Source organism: Narcine bancroftii, chromosome 3 (genome assembly GCF_036971445.1).
Source record: "Narcine bancroftii isolate sNarBan1 chromosome 3, sNarBan1.hap1, whole genome shotgun sequence".
NCBI classification, from domain to species: Eukaryota; Metazoa; Chordata; class Chondrichthyes; order Torpediniformes; family Narcinidae; genus Narcine; species Narcine bancroftii.
Window position 1 is genome coordinate 81,412,866 of NC_091471.1, and position 14,109 is coordinate 81,426,974.

At 42.8% G+C, this 14,109-nt stretch overlaps 1 protein-coding gene across 13 annotated transcripts in view; it reads left to right on the forward strand.

The window, feature by feature from the left end:
- ddx4 (DEAD (Asp-Glu-Ala-Asp) box polypeptide 4) overlaps nt 1-14,109 on the forward strand; it is a 124,077-nt gene that overhangs the window by 29,168 nt on the left and 80,800 nt on the right. For 12 of the 13 annotated variants that reach the window (XM_069924389.1, XM_069924385.1, XM_069924396.1 and 9 more), the window contains 3 exons: nt 436-510; nt 9,805-9,888; nt 13,748-13,813. In XM_069924389.1, the coding sequence (XP_069780490.1) occupies nt 436-510; nt 9,805-9,888; nt 13,748-13,813 (225 nt within the window). The remainder of the gene's footprint in view (nt 1-435; nt 511-9,804; nt 9,889-13,747; nt 13,814-14,109) is intronic. The other variant, XM_069924397.1, reaches the window with a different exon arrangement.

A 14,109-nucleotide genomic window follows, 5' to 3' on the forward strand; every position in this document is an offset into this window, starting at 1 on the left:
GCTATTGTTAACTGATCAATATTGTTGTCTCGCTAATAATTACCCTTCTCTGTGTTAACCAATGCTGTTTGAGGGAGTGGACTCGTTCATTGTCTTCTATTGTATTCAGCTTGTAACAAGAAAAGCAAGGGTACCAGCTCTGCCAGGGGTATACACCAGGGGTACACCAAAGACACAAGTTTCCAATTGTCAAGTTTCCAATTGTCAAAAAATTTTGTCTAGCAGTCACAAGGCGGGAACTGTTAGCGCTGGTTCTGCCCCTCCCTCCAAGCATACCACTACAAAGTCTTAATTATCGTAGTTCACTAGTTGACTCCTTTTCTGTCTGTTCTGTGACTAACATATGAAATATTGGCATGATCATTTAACTTTTAAAATTTGACATGTTTCTATTTTGCCCAAGTCACTGATTTTCATTTTTGCTTTAATATTCAGACTTTTCGCAACATGCAACTTCAAATGAAAACGAGTTTGACATGAGAGCTGGAAGAAGATGTGGGGTTTTCAGAGGTGACAGTGTAGGATTTTAAAGAATTGGTATATAGAATGGTAAAATTGAATTAAATGCCCACTTTTCAACTGATGCTGAAGCTGGACTGGAGATTAGCAAGAGGGTCTGGAGGAGTGCAGTCATCACATTTTGCAAAGATGTCTTTGAATTTCTCAGTGAATTGATCCATGTTTGACTTGAATTGTGTATTGATACGTTGGTTTTTTTTGACATATTTAGCATAGTGTATAGCAGAACGTCTTTACAGTGCCATCGATCGGGACTTGGGTCGAATCTACAGTGCTGTAAGGGTTTTATATGTTCTCCTTGTGTTTTCGTAGGTTTCCCTGGGGGCTCTGTTTACTCCCACTGTTCCAAATGTACCATGGGTGTACTTTAATTGGGTGGCAAGGACTCATGGGCCAAAGAGGCCTGTTACTGTGCTGTCTGAAATAACTTTTTTAAAATAAAAAATCTCATGCTGTTCAACTAAGTTCCCCTGTATGTTTAGTGCAATAATAAAAGTATAGGATTGTTTTTCCAGACTCTTTTGTGTAGTCTTCCAAAGGCGCTATTTGCCTTGGCGAGTCTGTTGTCTATCTCATTGTCGATCCTTGCATCTGATGAAATGGTGCAGCCGAGATAGGTAAACTGGTTGACCGTTTTGAGTTTTGTGTGCCCGATGGAGATGTGGGGGGGCTGGTAGTCATGGTGGGGAGCTGGCTGATGGAGGACCTCAGTTTTCTTCAGGCTGACTTCCAGGCCAAACATTTTGGCAGTTTCCGCAAAGCAGGACGTCAAGCGCTGAAGAGCTGGCTCTGAATGGGCAACTAAAGCGGCATCATCTGCAAAGAGTAGTTCACGGACAAGTTTCTCTTGTGTCTTGGTGTGAGCTTGCAGGCGCCTCAGATTGAAGAGACTGCCATCCGTGCGGTACCGGATGTAAACAGCGTCTTCATTGTTGGGGTCTTTCATGGCTTGGTTCAGCATCATGCGTATACAGAGCCGTTGTCATACCCACACTCCTGTTCGGCTCCGAATCATGGGTCCTCTACCGGCACCACCTACGGCTCCTAGAACGCTTCCACCAGCGTTGTCTCCGCTCCATCCTCAACATCCATTGGAGCGCTCACACCCCTAACGTCGAGGTACTCGAGATGGCAGAGGTCGACAGCATCGAGTCCACGCTGCTGAAGATCCAGCTGCGCTGGATGGGTCACGTCTCCAGAATGGAGGACCATCGCCTTCCCAAGATCGTATTATATGGCGAGCTCTCCACTGGCCACCGTGACAGAGGTGCACCAAAGAAAAGGTACAAGGACTGCCTAAAGAAATCTCTTGGTGCCTGCCACATTGACCACCGCCAGTGGGCTGATAACGCCTCAAACCGTGCATCTTGGCGCCTCACAGTTTGGCGGGCAGCAGCCTCCTTTGAAGAAGACCGCAGAGCCCACCTCACTGACAAAAGGCAAAGGAGGAAAAACCCAACACCCAACCCCAACCAACCAATTTTCCCTTGCAACCGCTGCAATCGTGTCTGCCTGTCCCGCATCGGACTGGTCAGCCACAAACGAGCCTGCAGCTGACGTGGACTTTTTTACCCCCTCCATAAATCTTCGTCCGCGAAGCCAAGCCAAAGAAGAAAAGTATAGGATGTGGTGTTACGTTAAGGCAGAGTGCAGTCCAATGTAACGAAGTAAAAATTTTTAAACAAAATTACAGTTAAAACAGGGCAAAGGCATCACTTGCCTCCTCCCTTACAGAAAAGCACATCATCCCTCCAAAAACACCAGGGCCTCCAATGCTTCTGTAGATGTGGGTTCTTATCCTCGTCCTATCCTGGAATCCATGCTGACTCCCCTGCCAGTTCCCATGCCAATCTCTGCCTCCGTAAGGCCAACACCTTGGATACTCCCCCAACCCTCCACATTCTGATCCTCCCCATGATGTCTTCCACCCCGTTGATCCCCACACTGACCTGTCTGGATTTTGCTGATGCTTCGACTTTCCACTCAGACATGCACTCTGTCCTTCGTGGAGCCCTCACCCATGTCCTCCTTCACCCACACCTCAATAAGCCCTGCATCCACCATGGTGCTGAACTCATCCTGCCAGCTTCTTCCACTGTGATTCTCCACCCTCTACTGAAGTCCTTGAGCCTTTTCTCCATCTGCCTTCATATTTCTAACTGCTACCAAGACATTAACCGTCTTAATTTCACCATTCCCCTTACTAATTCTATTTATTCTACTTAATCTAATCTCGCCACCTCAGAACAATCTTCTCCCCACTCTGCACCAATCCCAATCTTGTTTTCAAACTCAGACAAGTTGCTGTGCTTTGGTGCACTGATCTCCACCTTATCGAAGCCAGGCGATACTCTCTAATATCCCTTACCAGTCCTTACTTTCCCCTTCAGCAGGACCTCACCTAAAAGCATCAAGCCACCATCTTGTGCAAACTCTTAGACCATCTTATCACTTCAGGTAATCCATGGCCTTTATCCTCATTGTTTCCTAACCCCACAGTGCCCGGTTTGACAACCTACCCAAGATTCACAAAATCAGTTGTGCTGGTAGACTTCTTATTGGACTTCATTCGTTCTTCCAACCTCCCCCACCCCATAAAAACCAAACAAAAAAAAAACACGGCCTCTCCCTACCTACAACACCTCTCATTCCCCCAGTCACTTCCAGCAACTTCCAATTCTCTGCCTCATTTTTATAATGGATATCTAATCTCTTTACACCTCCATCCCTCATACTGAAGGAAGGTCTTAAAGCCCTTCGTTACCTTCTCAACAACAGACCCAACCAGTCCTCCTCCCCACCATCCTTCTCTGCCTTGTAGAATTTGTCCTCTCCTTGAACTTCTCTTGACTCATCCCACTTCCACCAAATCAAAGGCGCAACCATGGATACCTCCATGGATCTCAGCTTTGTCTACCTTTTTGTAGGCTGCGTGGAATAATCCATGCTACAAGCTGACAAGGGGAAGGCTGTTCAACTTCTTCCTCTACATTGTCTCTGTTGGTGCTGCCTTGTGCACGTGATGAATTCATTAGCTTAATTCACTTTGCTGTTAACTTTCACCTTAATCTAAAATTCACTTGGTCCATCTTAGTCAACACTCACCATTTTGTCGAACTTAATCTTGGGAGACAAACTTTCTATAAACCCACCAACTCTACAATGACCTCAATTATACGTCTTTGCACCTTGACCCCTCTAAGATTTCTATTCATTTCTTGCAATTCTTCTGTCTCTGTTGCATCTGCTCCCAGAATGAGGTCTTCCATTCCAGATCATGTGAGGTAACCTCCTTTTTTTAAAAAAAAAACCATGGTTTCCCCTCTACTATCAACTTGGCCCTTACCTGCATCTCCATTTACTGCACATCTGCCCTGGCCCCCCTCTGCCCCGAGAAGCAGCAAGGATTGGATTTCCCTTTGTCCTTGCCTAGCATCCCACTAGTCTCCACATCATTTGCAATTTCTAACATCTTCAACATACCACCAGATGCATCTTCACCTCTCCTCTCTGCCTTCTGTGGGGATGACTCCCTTTTATGACTTCCTCGTACACTTGTTCCTTCCTACTGATCTCCCCCTTGGTACCTATCCCATGACCGCAGGAATTACTGCACTTGTGCCCATACCTCCTGCCTCACAACCATTTGGGGCCTCAGTACTTCAAAGTGAAGCAGGGGTTATCTGGCACAGTTGCAGTATCAGTCTGGCCACGCAGTGAGAAATTGTTGAACACCTTCACTCTGTCCGCAGCAGTGGCAGGGATCACCCAATGACCAACCATTTCAATTCTGTCTTGCTCCGGTCTATAGTCTTGTTCACTGCCAAACTGAGGCCACCTGCAAATTGGAGTAACAATACCAAACATTTCTATGGGGACTCTTCAACCATAGAATTGTCCAGTTTGTTAGGCCACTCCCCTACCTCGCTCTTTTTTTCTTTTGTCCTCCCACCCATATCCACCTATGACCTTTTGCCTGTCTTTCTCCCTGACACTCCTCACCATTTTATTTGGGTGCTTTATGCTCATACCTTGAAGGCCATCACAGTTGGCATAGCACTTAGTGCAATGTCTTTACAATGCCAGCAATTGGGAGCAGATCTGGATTCAAATCATGCACTGTCTGTAAGGAGTTTATGTTCTCCCGTGTCTGCATGGGTTTTCTCTGGGGGCTCCGGTTTCCTCCCATCCTTCAAAGGTGTACAGGGTGTAGGTTAATGGGGTGTAAATTGGGTGGCACAGACTTGTAGGGCTGAATTGGCCTGTTGTAGTGCTGTATGTTTAAGTTTAAAAAGCATTGATTATGTATCTTTGCCATATGAAGAATGCTGCATGACTTGCTGAGTTTCTCCAGCATTTCTGTAAACATTTATCACTGAGAGCCCAACAGCAGTAGGAAAGAAGCTGTCTTTGAATCTTGAGATTAAATTAAACTTTATTGACATTGTGCCAATGAAATGCAATTAGCATCCAACAAGTAGCAGGAAAAAAAGTGCTATTTACAAATAACTCTGAATTAAACCAAGTGCTCCAGCAAACAGCCAAATATAAAAATACTGACAGTACAAATATGGGTGCAATAATACTATTCAGTATTTTGATATGAGATTCAGCAGGGTCACAGCATCAGGAAATAAGTTCTTCCTGAAACTACTGGTTTGGGAGCAGAGGCTCTTGTAGTACCTACAAGATGAAAGGAGAATAAAAAGTTCATAATTTGGGTAAGATGCATCCTTGATACTTTCCTGATAGATTATCTCAATGCTGGGAAATTGGGTGCTCATAATCTATTGGGCAGATCTCACAACCTGGTGTAGTGCTTGCAATCTGATAAGGGACAGTTGCCATGCACATTGATGTGCTATAAGTGAATATATTCTCACTGGTACATCAGTAAAAATCCATCAGTATCTTGGGACAAGAGGTGAGCTTGATGCTCTGCAGGAAATAAAGGTGCTGTTTGAGATCAGGGGCCAGGTAAAATCATCTGAAATGTGGACACCAAGGAATTTGAAACTTGATGCATGTTCCACTACTGCTGCATTGATGTAAATAGGAGCATGAATGTGACTCTCAGCACATCTGAAGTCCACAATGATCATGGTCTTCTGGGTGTTTAAGGGTCAGATTATTATTGGCACACCACACAACCAGATGCTGGACCATGTCCCTGTAGGCTATCTCATCCCCTTGAATCAGGCCAACCATCATGGTGTTGTCTGCCAACTTGATAGAGTTGGAACCGTGTAGAGGAGTGCAGTCATAGGTGAAAAGGGAGTATAGAAGAGGGCTCAGCACACAGCCCAGAGGCATTCTGGTGCTCTGGGTGAGAACGGAGGAGGAAAGGTCTAACTTAACAGATTGGACTTTGACTAACAGCCCCAAGATTCAATTACAGAGGGATGAGCTGATTCCAAGGTAACAAAGTTTGGCAACTGCTTGAAGGGAATCACAGTATTGAATGCTGAACTAAAGTCAATGAACAGCATTCTGACAGAAGTTGGGGCTGTCTAAGTGGGTTGAAGCAGAGTGAAGTGCCATGGAGATAGCATCCTCAGTCGACTTATTGGAGCGATAGGCAAATTGATGGGAGTCCCTACAAATGGGATTTCAAATGTGATAGAACCAGTCTCTGCAAACACTGCATTGAAATGAGTGAGTGCAACTAGACAGAAGTTGATCAGGCTTGTGGCAGTGGAATGCTTTGGCACTGGCACGATGGTGGTAATTTTGAAGTTTGTAGGGACAACTCCCTGGGCCAGGGATAGATTGAAAATGTCTATAAAGACCCCAGCCAACACCCCTGCACTGACTGAGCACATGGCGCAAATATCTTGGGTGGAAAGTGAGAGGCAGCTCACCAAGTAGAAGACCTACTTTGAAGGAGACCTTGTTCCTTTGATCAAACAAGCATAGAAGTAATTGAGCTCCTCAGGGAAGGAAGCACAGCTGGAAGGGAGCACGTTACTAGTTGGATTGAAAACTGTAATGATCTGTATGCAATGCCACCTGTGCTGGGGTGGGGGAGATGAAATACTCGATCCGTTTGTATATGTTTAACCTAAGAGATTTCCCTCTGCAGGTTGGCCCTGACTGTAAATCTTCTGGTCTCCAGATCTGAAGGCTAAATTTTTCAGAAAGAGGTGAACCTCACTGTTCATCTATGGGTTTTGATTAATTAATATTTTTTTTATGATGTCACTCTTATTTATGTCCTCTTGTTTATGTGCTCTAAAACAGTTGGTATACAAGTCTATATTGATCTGAGAATCTAAGGGTAGCAAACACGCTCTGTGTGCTGGAATTGTTCAACAGTCAGCACCCTCAGGCCAGATCTTATTGTGGGTTTCATGACTAGCTATGCTTGAGGAAACAACCAATAGGGTTTTTTATGGGTGGGGGGGTGGGGGGAAACAAATGTAAAGGTGGATATTCTCTGCCCTGACTTTGCTTCATCTATCTTTAAAAATGGCGAGGGTGGATTAGGACTCTGATCCGTCCAGGGGGTTAGTCCCAGAGGTGGAGTGAGTTGCTCCAGCTCACTCCATAAAGGTAATGTTGCTGAAAGTGGTTGCTTGTGGGTGGGCTGATGATGTTGTGATGATGCCATCAGCCTGTGACCAGGAGCCACCACCAGGGTTCCCATGGTGATTGATGCTGGGATTTGGGCTCCATTCTGCCACACAGAAATATCCACTACCCATTCCCCCATGCCACTTGCTCCTGCTCCAAGGCTGCAGAGGACAATAATATGGGGGGGAGTGGAGTGGATCCAGCCTGAAGAGCATGGAGGCCCAGCAGGGTCAAGGAGAGTTGCTGCCACAACCAGAGAGCAAAGGGACCCAGATGCTGAGCTCCACGGCCCAGGAGGAAGGAGGACAAATGCTGAGGAGTGGAGATGGAGAAGTAGAGCAGGGGAATCCAATAGATGAAAGAAGGGAGTGAAGAGCCAGCCTCAATGTGCTCGATGGACAGTGCCAGGCAGAACTGGAAGAAGGAGCCTTAAATTTTATAATGAGAACTTTTTTTTAATGCGGGATCAATGGCTGTCTTCATCACCCATGATTTTCCCTCCTCCCCTCAATGCAGCTGCAACCGCTCTGCATTTCCCAGAGCGATTCCAGATGCGTGGGGATTATGGGTGTGACTGCACCACTCGCCCCACCTCCCTAAACTCCAGAGGATGGCTCCTGACGTTGCTTGCCATAAAAGCAATGCTGGAGCAGCCTTATAGGCCTTCATAAAAATCTGCCTTTTTCCTCTTGTTTAGCCAGCTTCAATGCAGTGTCGCTTCATAAAAGGCTAATGAAAGATGGTCAGACTGTCCCAGGTGGAGTGTAGTGGCTTTGTAAGCATCAACCACATTTGTATTGACCTGATTTAGGGTTTTATTTCCCCTTGAGGTGCATGATGCATTTTGGAAAAATCTTGAAAGTACAATATGTAGATTGCAATGATTTTCAGACTCTTGCATCTTCTGCCCAATATTTGGTTGGGGGGTGATGGAGAGAAGTTGGTGTGATTGGGGTGTTGAATCTCCTTCATCTTAAATGGGGGGGGGGGAGGGGGAAATCCAAAATTCCATAGAACCTAATTAGTTTTGCTGCTTTCTGGTGATCAAGTTGTACTTATTTTGTATGGTGTCAGTATTTCATGCTTTCTTATGGCACAGATACAATGATGAAAATCCAATTTTGAAAGTGCTTTCAAGTTATTTGGGGATATAAGTTTCTGATTTGGTCTTGCCTTGACAACTCTCTTCCAGCATTTGCAAGCTGTTGGACATGGAAGGGGAGTAAGGTCATGTTCTAAGAGTTTTGAAATGGGATTAAACAACAGATCCAGATCTGTTACAGTGGAACCCTGATTTAATGCAAATTCGGATATAATATGATGAGTCATTGGACCCCCTGATATGTACAATGTTCCATTCTTTGAGATGGGACATTAAGAGAACCCATTTTAAAGTGGCAGTGCCAGGGATAGCCACCCTGTGGTGTACCAGATGTTTAGAAATGGCATGTCTAAATGATTAAGGTGCAGTAATGTTTATATTGGTGGGGAATTCATTGCATTGTTGGAGATGGGGGGGCAGGTGGTGGTGAGAGCTGCTGCGATCAGTGTGTATATATTGTACACAGTGAAATCCTGACTTGCACGACCCTGCTTTTTTCATGATGCAAGTTTTTTGTCTCCAAGTATTGAATTTTAACAGGTGTATTATTCAGTCCACTGGCATGGATTAGTAAAATTCTGGTTAATCTCTGGAAGAACATTGTCAATGAACCAAAATTGAATTCTGGAAATGCTTGTGTCAGGCAGCATTTGTGGAAGGAGAAATAGTAATGTTTTGAGTTGAGAAGCCTTTTTTACAGAACTGAAAGAGAACACAGATGATTTTAACTTGAAAAGGTGGTGAGAGTGGGATGGGTAAATCAAGGAATGAATTGTATTTCATCAGGTAAGACAAGAATTGTTGTGGGCATGGCATAACTTAATTGTTGATGAGGGTAGAGTCTTGGGGGGGGGAAGGGTGGTGGGGGAAATCAAACTCCAATTATGAAATGTTGATCTTGAGATTTGCCCAGTCATGCTATGCTCAGAGAAGAGGATAAACTGAGGTAAATATCACTGGATAATTTTCAGCAGAGATTAGCCATTTCAGATTTTTTACCAAGGAAATTATTTGATTGATGTTGTAGAATTTGGCCATCTGAAATGTTCCTGATGCATGCATTTTACTTTGTTGTAACAGTGTAGGAGGCCACAGACTAATCGGTCAATGTTTGGAAAATCTGAACTCCTTGTTGCTTTGTGGACAGAGTCAGGGGGTTACCCACCCTGTGTTTCACTTCTGCAGTGCAGAAGAGACAAAAAACATTAATTTTAGGACATGGGAGGAGGTAAAGTCAGAGTTGGAAGAAGGGAGACATCAGATACCTGTGTGGAAAGTCTTGACCTTAGAACAAATGTGATGGCCATAGAAGAAAAAACTTAAACTTGTATTGATCCTTGGGCCACATGTAGAATACAATGCACAATATTGCTCTTATTTATCTAAATCAAAGCAATAGAAATTAGCAATTTTACTTTCAGAATAGCTGAATTGTGAAGCCTGGGTGAACACTGAACTCAAAAATATTTGAAGCAGTTCAGTAAAATTACATAAAATTACTGTGCCAGTGAAATAAGTTGAACAATCCTGCTTTTGTATAATAGTTTTGGATACAAATTATGGTTCAATCTAACAAAAGTGTTTTCCTTCTTCCCCCCCCCCCCCAAAAGCAAGTGGAGACTGTCCTATTGGCAGAACTGGCCATGTTGGCAGAGGTATTTCCAGTGTAAGAGGAAGACTTTGTGCTCAATCAGGTGAGGATATTCAAAACTTTTGCTTGAAGTGTATAATCCCAGTCTGGTTACAATACGATATCCAAGGTCTTAATATTCAAACCAGTAGTATTAATGCTTTTTGAACCGACTAACGAGTAAGTATTCATTTTTGTAATGAGTTGTATTGTTGGTAGATAAACTAAGACTTGTGAAGTTAGCAAAATGAAAGTGGGCCAGTTTGTTTACTCAGACTGCAGAGATTCAGCAACTCAAAGTTCATGAGGGAATCTCTGAAGAATGTTTCAGTTAATAATTAAAATTATTAGTCCATTTTGTTTCAAGAATAGTGTATAGAAGTGTGAATATGATAATTTTCTATATCACTCAGAAGACTGACTAATTTATTGGTGATCCTTCAATTGTAAATGACTGATATAGTTGCACTGTTTTTATGGTATCTTATTTCTTTGCTCCTTTAGTATTTGTACGTGAGAGCATTCTTCAGTCATCCTTGTGAAAAATATTTGGCATATTATCATTAAAAATGTGCTGGGGCCTTCCTGATGATTTTATTATAGTTTCTGGTTAAAACTGCTTCCAATTCCATTTTAATTATTTTCGTGACCACGTGTATCAAATTTAAATTTTTAATTGCTTTTATATTTAAATTTGACATTTAAACACATAGCATTGTAACAGGCCCTTCTGGCCTGGCCTATGAGTCCATGCTGTGCTGCCCAATTAACCTACAACTCCTGTACATTTTGAAGGGTGAGAGGAAATTGGAGGAAACCCACACACACAAACTCCTTGAAGACAGCACCAGATTTGAACTTGGGTCACTGGCATTGTCATACTTTTACTGGCTGCTCTAACTGTGCCACCCCTTTATATCCTTCAACTGCAGCTGGGTATATTTACATTATTTTTCTGAGCATTGCCATCTTCAATCATTCTACAATAAAATAGCCATGTTTTCATCTGATTATTACCATGCTCAAATTAACCAATGCATACCAACGGATTATATATATATCCGTTAGTCCAGCATCCATGGGGATTGGTAGATAGAGGATAGTGTATATTTTGGTTGCTTGAGACTTTCTCTGACAATGTCTAATATACCTGGATTAAGAATAAATCGTTTTTTGGCCTCTTGTCTTTTAAACTATACTATTTTATAGAACAAACTGGAGTTGCATGGATATATGAACCTCAAAGCATTTTACTTTATTTTCAGTCACATTCTTTGAAAACATTTAACTGTTGCTGCATCTGCACCTTACCCTCCATGGAGCCACCCAAAAGATGATCAATAACATTGTAGACGATTAAACCCCTCCCCCAAGTTTGCAGATAAAGCTTTGGACCAGGGCTATTCTTACTTAGCAGGGGTAAAGAGACACTTTGAGAGTCACCCCAGTGGTGAGCAGTATCACCCAGTTGTTCATCCTGGATGATGCCATTGCTGTTTCCCACAACTTCATTCAAATGCTCTGAGCAAAGCTCGACCAAGGCACTCTGCTGGCTGGATATTTTGTTCCCATCTTCACCAAAGGTTTGATATAATTAAAAATTTTTTTTTGGACTACAGCATGGTAAAAGGCCATTTTGGCCCACAAGTCAGTGGTACCCAATTTGCACCCATTTAAACTCTATCTGCCATACATTTTGAGTAGTGGGAGGAAACTGGAGCCCGGGGGGTGGGGGGAGGAGGGGGAGGAGGAAGAGAACCCATGAAAACATGAGAACGTACAAACTCCTTACAGCAGTGTGGGATTCGAACCCAAGTTCCAATCATTGCCAACTGTGACAAAAAAAACGTTTCATACACAAGTCAAACATGGATCAATTCATTGAGAAGTTCAGACATTTTTGCAAAACGTGATTACTGCACTCCTCCAGACCCTCTTGCTAATCTCCAATTCAGCTTCAGCATCAGTTGAGAAGTGGGCATTTAATTCAATTTTACCATTCTGTATGTCAATTCTCGAAAATCCTACAAGCTTGCCTCTGACAAACCCACATCACCTTCCAGCTTTCATGTCAAAATTGTTTTTATTTAAAGTTGCATGTTGCAGAAAGTCTGAATATTAAAACAAAGATGAAAATCATGTCAAAATTTCAAGTTAAATGACCATACTGTAGCAGCTGCTACTACTGGAGAGGTTACGCTCAAAGAGACACACACTACAGGAGTGAATTCAACACTGATTTATTGTGCTGGCAGCTCTGCTTATAAAGGGCTCAGAATGTCGTCATGCCACCTGATTGCCAAACAGCCAATCAGTGAGCCCTTATCCCTGGGTGTGGGTGTTTCCTTAGCTCTACCTGATTGGCTGCTGCTGGCCAGCCCATTGGAGTGGGGTGCTGCAGCCACACGTTGAGTTGAGCGCAGACTTTGAAGCATGTAGCTCGTCTTGGCCGGCTGTGTAGACAACAGGCTCTCTGTGTCGATCGCCACTTTGGGCGTGGCACGTTCAGCGGCCCGCTACAATACCAATATTTCATGACGTGTTAAAGCCACAGAAGAAACTAAGAGTCAACTGCTGAACTATGAAAATTAAGTCTTTACCCTTTTGTTTTTTGATTTTCCAAGACAAATAGCACAAATCCAGAACAATACAATCTTTCCCAACAATAATCTATTACATTTGGAGCTCCTTTTACCCCTGCCCACTCCTTCCCTTCTCATATACTAATATCACAAGGAAAAGATTATTTAATTAAACAAAAATGTATAGTCATAGAATCTTAAAGGAACCGAATAGAAACCCAAAGTAAAATGAAAAAGACAAAAGAGCACATCTGCGCCACAATCGACCATTTATCTGTCATTATTAGTACAGAATTTTACCTTTCTCCTATTTAGAAGGGGTGTAACTATACCTGCATACCTATATGCTGCAGTTAAAGCTGGCATAGCCTAACGAATGTCGTATTTCCAAAAATTATGTGATTTTTTTTTTTCCCCAGGGGAATACAACCCTGCATTTCTGAATTCCATTGTGTGATATTTAGTTGGGAGTCAGACTTCCACGTGACTGCTATACATTTCTGGCTACCACCAAGGCGATCTTCACAAATTGAATTTGGTACTTACGCAGTTTAAAATTCGTGTCCATAATTTTTCCAGAAGGTACAATTCTGGATCCTGTGGAAAATCCACTTTTGCAATTTTTTCCAGAATTCCTCCCAGGTCCTCCAGCCAGGTTGAATGGATAACAATTTCAATCTCCACATCACACCTAAAGCAGATTTCTGAAATTTCTGGTTTGGATTTGTGTAATTTTTGTCATGAGGTACAGTTGGTGCAAGAAATTGTATTGCACCAACCTATACTTGACATTAATGACTGCAGTCCCAACACTGATCTGACCAGCACTGCTCGTGGATTGTTGTGCCCAAGACTGTCTCCCACCTTTCCTTTGCCTTGTGTAAACCTGGCTTCAGGCTCTTACTTTGGAATAGGAAATGCATTATAGAAATAAACATGTGCATATTCCCCCTTTGAATTAGAATCTCCATGTCACAGGTAGGGCCATAGGCTCCCAAATTATCCCTTAAGAATGATCTTAAATGAAGATCGCAGATGAAAGTTTTTGACAAATCATACTGATTACTCAGCTGTTCAAATGACATGAGTTGCCCTTGTTCATTACAATCCTTGACACACCAAATTCCCTTCTGGCTCCAGGTGCCCAAAATCCCATTATCCAGGGTCATGGGTATTAATTTGTTCTGGGATAAGGGCATTTTTGGAGATCACCCCACCTTTAGCCCAATACACTGATTTTTTTTTGCCATGTCTGAATTACATGTTTTAATATGGGTTTATCTGTTTCTTTATCAATTTAATGTCTCACTTGTATATCAACTCCTATCTTTTTGTTACAAGCTGGATACAATAGAAGACGATCAACGAGTCCACTGCCCCAAACAACATTGGTTAACATGGAGGAAGGTAGTTATTAGCTTCACAACAATATTGATCAGTTAACAATAGCAGTGAAATGGTAGATAAAATTTAATCCCAAAAACTGATGTGATGAATTTTGGGAGAATAAAGCTATAGAATAGAATGAATGGTGGGAACCTAGGAATTGGCAAGGAACAGTAACAAGGTCAAATAAGGAGGCTAAGTTATCACAAAGGATACTTTTTCCTCCATCTATTTCCATTTCTTAGCCAATTCCACCAGTTGCTTTTTCCCCCTCACTACTTCCACCCTGTGATCACCACTCTTACTCTTGACTGCCT